Genomic DNA, 8,904 nt, shown 5'->3' with positions numbered 1-8,904 from the left:
CCCCCAGAGAAGTGGACAAGGAGGGTGGGCTGGAAGGTCCTAGTTGATAATCCAGACCGTGGCTTCGGGGGGGGGGGGGGGTGCGTTCCTCTGTGACAGAATTCATCAAGCTTGGTACATTTAGGATGGGTACACTCGTGGGTGTGCGTACTTGCCTCGCAGGCCTAAATTTTAAAGGGGGAGGGTGGTGAGGAGGTGAGGCTTCCCTAGGGCTTCCCGCACAGAAGGGCTGCCGCCGCCGCCAGGGCCAGGCAGGTGGGCAGGGAGGTGGGCGGAGGGCTCGGAGGCGGGCGGAGGAGGGCAGCGGGCTCACGGACTCGGCTGGAGCCTCGCGCCCGCACCCCGCGCCAGGTGCAGCACAGCCTCCGCCTCCGCGTCCCGCGTTGCTGGGCAACCGGTCTCCCTGGCGACGCGAGACGCCGCCGAGCCCAGGGCCGGTGCGCGCCGGGAGCCCAGAGACCAAGAGCCCACATGACGCAGAAACCTCTCAGCACCGCTGCGGCCGAGCGCATGAACCTCGTGGCCCAAGACGAGATCTGGTAACGCCCGGGATCCCGTACCCGGTGGGCGGGGCCGTTCCCACCTCGAGCGTGCACACCTGGCGGCCTCAGTTTCCCCTCCAGCTCCCGGAGGCGGTCGACCTCCGGGCGCTAGGACCGTGCGCTGGAGGTGGTCTGGGCGACGTCAGGGACATGAGGGCCACCAGAAAGCCTTTCTCCTCTTAGGCCCACCACGAAAGATAAAAGATACTACATCTGGTTTTGCAATCATCTGCAAATCTTTGCTTGTTGAGCCGACCAACATGTTATTTTTAAGATTTACCAAATTACCAAAAAAAAAAAAAAAAAACCCAAATATCTTAATACTTAATTTGAATGAGGTATGCATAGGCTCTTTACATTCTTGATTTTCCTGCCTTTTTAAATAGTAAGAGATTTCAATTTAAAAAACTGATCCATTTTCTAAAAGGTTTATGTTCAGCAGACATTTGTAATGGGTGTTTTTATTCGGCATTCTATTGAATCGCTAAATATACCATCTCTCTGAAGTTTCCACCAATATGGGAGGTTACTAATTTAGATGCAAGTAAGTGAAGTTGAGTAACAATAAAGCATAATTGCTTACCTTGTAAACTTCAGTTATCCTGCTGGCCATCTCTCTGATTTTTATCATTTCCTTGGAAAACCTGCGTTAATCACTTCATATTTTTCTTTAAACTGGCTCTCTTTTTGGCTCAAATTTATTTTTATAGGAAACTTTACCTCTCTCTTGTCCATGGGAAGCCAGAATCCTTTGCCGTAAAATACACAGCTATCCATTGGTTTTTATCTTTGTCTCAGACACCTGTAAGACTGCTGTGGCAGGTATGTTCCGTCCGTTTAAAATGCCCCTCCGTCCCTTCTCCACCAGACAAACTCATACTCATCCTTCAGGACCCAAATCAGATGCCCCCTCCTGTGTGAAGAGAGCCGGTTCAACCCTTAGACGGTTCTGTCCAACATCCAAAGCGGCCACTGAGCCAGTGGCTGGCCCAAATTGGAACGAACTGTAAATGTAATATAAACAACAGATTTCGAAGATTTCATACCCCCCAAAGAAACTACTATTAAAATTAACTTCAGCTGTTTTTTTTTCACTTTTTCGTTAGTGTGGCGTCTAGAAAATTGTTATTATGTACGTGGCTCATACCTGAGGCTCACATTATATCTCCATTAGACTAGACTCTGCTTTAGATGCTCAGTGCCCAGGGCAGAAAGCTTGTTCGGGACCTCCAGGGCGCTGGAGGGGTGGGGGGTGGGGGTGGGGTGGGGGTGCAGATACTGATTCCAAAAGAGGAAAAGAAGCTTGAAAGTCAAAATGAGTAAATGTTTAATTAGATGTGCGCAAAATGTGACACACCAGCCCTCAACTAGTAGGTCACTGTAGATAAATCATATTTACTGTGGAGCACAAGCAGGGCCAGGATTAGGGCGGGGCCGGTGGGGGACCTGGGGGGCAGTATTTAAGGAGGGCTCATTCTCAAGGTCAGGCCATGCTGGCTCTGCACTTGCCAGAACCTGGAAGTGAGCACCCCTTAAATTCTGCACTCCAGACGCCTCACCCCACCTCACTCACTTCACCAAAATAAGGACTCATACCTAGATGGCCCCTCGGGCAGAGCCAGCCCCAAGTCTTGTCCCCAGCGTGCCATCCAACCCATACCTCTGGTTCTTTAGTCACTTGTCACCCCTCGTGGTCCCCAGAGATCGGGACTCCTGCTCCCTCTGGCACCCAGCTCCCTTTCTGGCACAGAGGCATAGTTCAGTGAATAACACGCATGGAAAAAGGTAAAATTTTCCCCAGTGGACCTTTTAGAGTTTGCTACTTTAACCTTTTTCCAATGCCGCCCAGCACTTAGGACCTTTTGTTTTATTTTGTTTTGTTTTGTTTTGTTTTTCAGGAAATACCGCCTGAAAGCTGAAACCGAAGCGCGGCAAAACTGGGCCCAGAACTGGGGATTTTTAGCAACCCCTCTCGAGGAGGTAAACAGAGATTTTATGAGCCCAGAGGTTATAGAATTGATTATTTCAAAGAATGAATGGTTAGGAAGTGCACAATTTGTAAGAATAAAGTTAAACAGAGTGTTGTATACGAAAACCGGTAACTCTGAAACCTACAGGTTCCTTCCTTTCGCGAATTTGTTGAGCACTTACTACGAGCCAGCCATGTTCTGGGTGCTTCATCCGAACCAGCTCGTTTAATCCACACAACAACTCTTGCACAGAAGGGAGTGCTGTTTTATGCCCATTTTATGAATTAAGAAATTGAGCTCCAAGACTTGCAAAGTCATACAGTTAATACAGGGAAGCACCAAGGGGAGAAACTGGTCTGCCTGGTTGCAGGGCCACTTGGCCTCAGACTACCCATCTGTAAAATGGGTTGCTAGTCCTCAAGCGGCCTCACTGGGTGAGTGTGTAGTTCAGATGGGACGAGAAGTAGAAGCCAGGTGAATATATAGGGATTACCGGGGAAATATTCTAGGTATTTCCTAAACCAGCCAGGTAACAGAAACAGGCAGAAGGGCCAGGCGTAATTACCAGGGAGTGGTAGGCGTGACTGCAGAAACCCCTGGGCCCATGCAGAGCTCATCAGCTCAGCTGAGTGCTACTTGGTAGACAGGAGAAGTGCAGATCCCCCGTGGCTCAAGAGAGTCCAGAAACCCACACGTTTAAATGAAATCTGGCCAGGGGCGCCTGGGCGGCTCGGTCGGTTGACCGTCCGACTTCGGCTCAGGTCACGATCTCCCAGTTCACGGGTCCGAGCCCCGCGTCGGGCTCCGTGCTGACAGCTCAGAGCCTGGAGCCTGCTTCGGATTCTGTGTCTCCCTCTCTCTCTCTGCCCCTCCCCACTCACTTTCTCTCTGGCTCGCTCGCTCTCTCAAAAATAAAAAAATATTTCTTTAAAAAAAAATTTTAAGTAAAGAAATGAAATCTGACTCTTGAGTAGTGGCTCGGGTCTGTAAATCACCTTACAGATGTAAAATGCTTGCATGGGCTTCAGTGGGACGGTGGCCACCAGACTACAACCTTTCTTTCTTTATGTTTATTTATTTATTTTGAGAGAGAGAGTGAGTGGGGGAGGGGAAGAGAGAGAGGGAGGGAGAGAATCCCAAGCAGGCTCTGCACTGTCGGCCCAGAGTCTGACGCCAGGCTTGATCTCACAGACTGCAAGATCATGACCTGAGCCAAAACCATGAGTCGGACACTCAACCGACGGAGCCCCCCAGGCGCCCCATGACCACAGTCTTTCAAACTACCCCCAGGACACAACAACCTGGAGACCACATTTCTTGGGAGGGACTGCAGAACGACACAAGAATCGCATAATTCCAAACCTTCGTGATTCAGGGCTGCGTAACCCCATTTGTAATTCACCCCACCCGCTAGCTTTCAAATTATGCCACTCTTAATGAGTTTTTTTTAATACTTACAGAATTCTACAACTTGAGATTTTATGCATAAAATGAGTCCTTATTAATACAAAATGCATAAAAAGAGTCTGTATTAATATTCCTCACATGTAATTAAATTGGGATTTCGGAGTTCGAAATCGCTTTAAAAATTAAAAGGGGGGATGGGGACTCTCCTCTAATATTTTCAAGATTGGTCCTGGAAGCTTGTTGGCAAGTTTTTGAGTCCATAACCTGTGAGGTTTTCCCAAATTACGACGCAGGAGTATAAATTAGCAGGTGCAAAAGCTGACACAAGGCAGAGCAGTCAAGCGCCGAGTCCCGAGGCTGAGCTGACGGTCGCCAGTCTGCCCCTTTCTCACGGTGTGATTCCTCCAAGCTCCCCCACGTTTCTGAGCCCTGCTTCGGTCACCTGCAAACAGTGGCCTTCCCAGGGGGGACAGGGACGAGACGGCTCCCACCAACCTCAGTCTGAGGCTTCCTGTCTCTGGGGATTGTGTTTCAGTTGCTCAAGGGTGACGAAGAACCCCTCACCCCAAAGCCCAAAATCGAGCTTCCCGAGCGATTCCGCATCCGGCCCGTGACCCCAGCGGAGAAATACATCAAGGTTCGCCAGGTCGTTTTGAATACTTATTTTCCTAAGTAAGAAATGAGCCCTGCAGGGAACTGTGTTCGCCCCGCTCCGCCGTAGGTAAGGAGGCGGTGGCGCCCAGCAGGGGGGAGGCCAGTTTCCAGGCCCTGTCGGGCCCCCGTGCCCCGACACATCAGGCCACTTGTCCCCACACGACACTCGCGAGGACCTCTGCGTCCAGCGCTGCAGAAGCGGAGGGCGGCCGAGAAAAGGATGGGGTTGGTCCCGTCATTCAGCAAACGCTTCCAGGGGCCGGGCCCGAAACCGGGGCGGGGGAAGGACCGGGCCCAGACCACCGGGACCCAAATCCTGCTCGGCTGCTCACCCTCTGCGTGGTCTTGTGAGCGTCCGATTGCCCTGTGTCTCCTTTCCCCCCTGGACGTTGGGGGTTAACGAAAGCACCTATTTCAGGGAATAGTGTCGGGGTTCCGTGGGAGAACGCCTTCGAAGGATTTGGAACGTTACCCGGTGGGTTTTAGAGAGTTCCAATGACGGTTAGCTATTGGTGGGTGCCAGGGGCTTGCTTGGGTAAACAGTGGTAAACAGGAAGAAAAGACAAGGGGGTGGGGAGGGGGGAGGGGGGGCCCACATGAAACAAGAAAATCAACACAATTGTTAGATGCTGTGCTGCATGCCATGGAGGAAAGAGACAGGTGAGGTTTTAGAGGATAACAGAGGACAGGGTGACGGCCTTTGAGCTGAGGACTGAAGGATGACAAAGAGCCAGCCCTGGAAAAGCTTTCCAGGCAAAGGGAACAGCGTGTACAAAAGCCCTGAGGCAGAACGGGGCCTTATTTCAAATGGAAGGGGAGAAACTAACGTAAACATTTGCCCTCTTTTTCCAAAGATTTCAAGTCTGTCCAGGGAATTGACGAACAAAACGGTGGTTTTTCGTTTCAGACAGAGCCTCATCTTCCTTCGGTCTTTAATTATATTCTATCACTTTTCATTCTTGTGGCCTCTACAGTTTGGGGGCGGGGGGAGTGTGGGTGCATGCACACACGTTTCATAAAGCCTCCTGAGGAAAACGGAGTATTTGTAACCGCCGGGATACCATCCGACAATATTGTTACATATTTTATAAAGGGGGATGTGAACTTAATATGTCTTTTTTTTAAAATGTTCACTTACTTTTGAGAGAGAGACAGAGCAGGGGAGGAGCAGAGAAAGAGGGGGGGGGGGGAGACAAAGAATCCCAAGCAGGGGCTCTGTGCTGTCAGCACAGAGCCCGGTGTGGGGCTCGAACTCACAAACCGGGGAGATCGTGACCTGAGCTGAGATCAAGCGTCGGACACTTAACCAACTGAGCCACCCAGGTGCCCTGATATCTCTGAACCTTACTTTTTTTTTTTCTTTTTGCTCTTTTATCAAATAAAAACTATTTTCCCAGGGGCGCCTGGGTGGCCCAGTCGGTTGAGCATCCGACTTCAGCTCAGGTCATGCTCTCACGGTTCCTAAGTCCGAGCCCCGCATCGGGCTCATTGCTGTGAACCTGTCAGCCTGTCAGCACAGAGCCCATCTCAGATCCTCTGTCTCCCTGTCCCCTGCTTGCTCTCGCTCTCTCAAAAAATAAATAAAAACATTTATTAAAAAAACAATTACTTTCCTGGAGGTCATGAGTCAGTGTGTGAGGCATGACCAGATAAAGAATCACCCCTGGCCTCATGGTTTTGTGGCGAGAAGCGAGTCTCGGGGTCCAGCTGACCGGAGCGTGCATACCTTGGGCACATCTCACTTAGGGAGACCTTCCTGTCCTTTCCCCATCGGGCCTCACGTGCCGATCCTGGTGCCTCGGTGGACACGCCCCGTGTCACTGTGGCCCAAGGTGGTTAAACCCCCTACGTCTCCATTCCAGATCCTTCCGTCCCCGCCAGTCCCGAAGACGACCCAGGGCTTCATCGGCTGGAGAGCCGGGGTGCCAGGCCTGAACAAGGGTCTGGCGCACGCTTTTGAGATCAGGAGCTGCAAAGGGGCGTATGCCAAAGAGCTAAGCTGGCCGGAGCAAGGCATCCACTGAGTCCAGAGGCCAGCCGCTGGGCACCTGCCGGCCAAGCGCCAGGCCGCTGATGTCGAAGCCAGCGCAGGGAGGAGCTCCCCAGCCCCCCCTCTGCAGATACAGCTCCCCTCCACGTTTGCTCAGGGGATGTTGCAAAGAACACAAAACAGCCCCTTGACATTTTCAGTTCATCAACACCTTCCCTCCAGAACGTTCTCCTGACACACTCATTCCTGGCTAATATAATGAATAAGGCAAAATAGAGTCTCTGAATTCTGTTTTGATACCTTGGGAATTTCTAAGTATGGCTTTTAAAAAACAACGTGATTGAATTTTAAGAATCAAATTTTGTCTGGGCCCTTTATTGTCACTTTTGATCCTACCTGTCACCGTCCGTTCAATGTGGCATATGGATATGTATTTGTATATATACATACGTACAACAGAATATTACTCGGTGATCAAAAAGAATGAAATCTTGGGGGCGCCTGGGTGGCGCAGTCGGTTAAACGTCCGACTTCAGCCAGGTCCCGATCTCGCGGTCCGTGAGTTCGAGCCCCGCGTCGGGCTCTGGGCTGATGGCTCGGAGCCTGGAGCCTGTTTCCGATTCTGTGTCTCCCTCTCTCTCTGCCCCTCCCCCGTTCATGCTCTGTCTCTCTCTGTCCCAAAAATAAATAAACGTTGAAAAAAAAAATTAAAAAAAAAAAAAAAGAATGAAATCTTGCCATTTGCAACAATGTGCACGGAACTAGAGGGTATTATGCTAAGCGAAATAAGTCAGTCAGAAAAAGACAAATATATGATTTCACTCATGTGGAATTTAAGAAACAAAACATGAACATAGGGGAAGGGAAAGGAAAATAAGATAAAAACAGAAGGGAAGGCAAACCGTAAGAGAGTCTCAAATACAGAGAACAAAGTGAGGGTTTTGGGAGGGGAGGTAGGTGGGGGATGGGCTAGATGGGGGATGGGCATTAAGGAGGGCACTTGTTGGGGTGAGCACTGGGTGTTACATGTAAGTGATGAATCACTAAATTCTATTCCTGAAACCATTATTCCACTAACTGTTAACACGGATTTAAATAAAATTTTAATAAAATAATAAAATAAAACCACTTACTTTATTAAAATAAAATTTTAATAAAATAAAATAATAAAATAAAACCCATTTACCCGCCCCAGCCACCCTGTCACAGCACCTACAGCAGCCGAGCTGGCCAAACCAGGCCATTTTCCTTCCGCCGTGGACATGTGATATTGACCCTTTGGTTAACATTTTGCTTCTGGTCCCTGACGGCCCTGAGGCTTTGTTCCAGGGCCTACAAATGAGGGATGGAGGTAGGTGTAGAAAGCGGGGGCATCCAGGTGGTCAGAGAGTGCCAGAAGGAAAAGTCAGCATGCTCACAGGCCCCTCCATCCGGGCCCCAAGGAGAGTTTGTAAGAGGCTTGTGGAAGCTGGTGGGTGTTTCTGAGGAGCAGACCTGGAGGGGGCAGGACGGGAGGGGCCATGCTCAGTCATCTGTCCTCCACGGAGACACGGTCCTTCCCCCTTCAGCTCACACGCGTCACTGGTCACAGTCCTCCCTGTGTTTGCTTGACTGGGGCCGGGGTGCGGGGACTTCTATATGGCTCGATCCACTTACAAAGCCCATCCACCCACTCCTTCCCTGCTCACCTTCCCGTCCAGGCATTGGGCGTGCTTTACCAATCCAAGAATCCCTCATCTAGAACCTTCCCCCAAGCCTCAACACTGGCCTCTCCAGCAGCCTCCTAAACGGACTCTGACTTTGAGGGCACCAGATACCAGGCGGACAGAAATCCTACTGAATCTGGGCTATGCCCTGCAAGGCGGGCCTCGGAGCCTCTAAATCCTAGAAGCCTCCGGAAGAAGAGCTTCTCGTGTTGTTCGGAGATGTCGTTCTCTGGAAGGTCTGAGGAACGTGACCTGATTGACCAGCCTGCCTACTCCAGGGCACTGACTGCAGACATCTTTAAAGCCAGCTGCTCGGGTACTGAGAACAGAGCCGCATGGCCAAGTTCACCCGCAGCCACCGGTTGGTACTCCCCCCACCCCACAGCCCTCCCCCAGCCCAGACTGGGCGACTCAGGTGCTCATGGCTTCACCTGGAAGAGCCAGAACAGAAGCAGCCTCCGGGAAGCCTTTCCAGCCTCCCTGAGCAGGGGCACCCCCACTAATCACCTGCCACCCCGGCCGCAGCCGCCAGGAAAGCCCACAGGCATCTTGGCTCACGTCCCCCCTGCCACCCACAGATCACACAAAGAAAGGAGAAATGTCACAGCTCCTTAGGTTCTGAGGAAAAGAGAAGC

At 51.0% G+C, this 8,904-nt stretch overlaps 1 protein-coding gene across 1 annotated transcript; it reads left to right on the top strand.

Annotated features, from left to right (window-relative positions):
• Nucleotides 1-425: 425 nt before the first annotated feature.
• Nucleotides 426-6,916, top strand: CA3H20orf85 (chromosome A3 C20orf85 homolog). Its single transcript, XM_043553251.1, has 4 exons — nucleotides 426-539; nucleotides 2,441-2,522; nucleotides 4,455-4,556; nucleotides 6,436-6,916. The coding sequence occupies exons 1-4, from the start codon at nucleotides 472-474 to the stop codon at nucleotides 6,595-6,597; spliced, it is 414 nt and encodes a 137-aa protein (XP_043409186.1). The 5' UTR covers nucleotides 426-471; the 3' UTR covers nucleotides 6,598-6,916.
• Nucleotides 6,917-8,904: the final 1,988 nt, after the last annotated feature.

This window comes from Prionailurus bengalensis, chromosome A3, assembly GCF_016509475.1.
Source record: "Prionailurus bengalensis isolate Pbe53 chromosome A3, Fcat_Pben_1.1_paternal_pri, whole genome shotgun sequence".
Taxonomy (NCBI): Eukaryota; Metazoa; Chordata; class Mammalia; order Carnivora; family Felidae; genus Prionailurus; species Prionailurus bengalensis.
The sequence above is the reverse complement of the archived record's forward strand: the minus strand, read 5'-3'. Positions and strand labels throughout refer to the sequence as shown.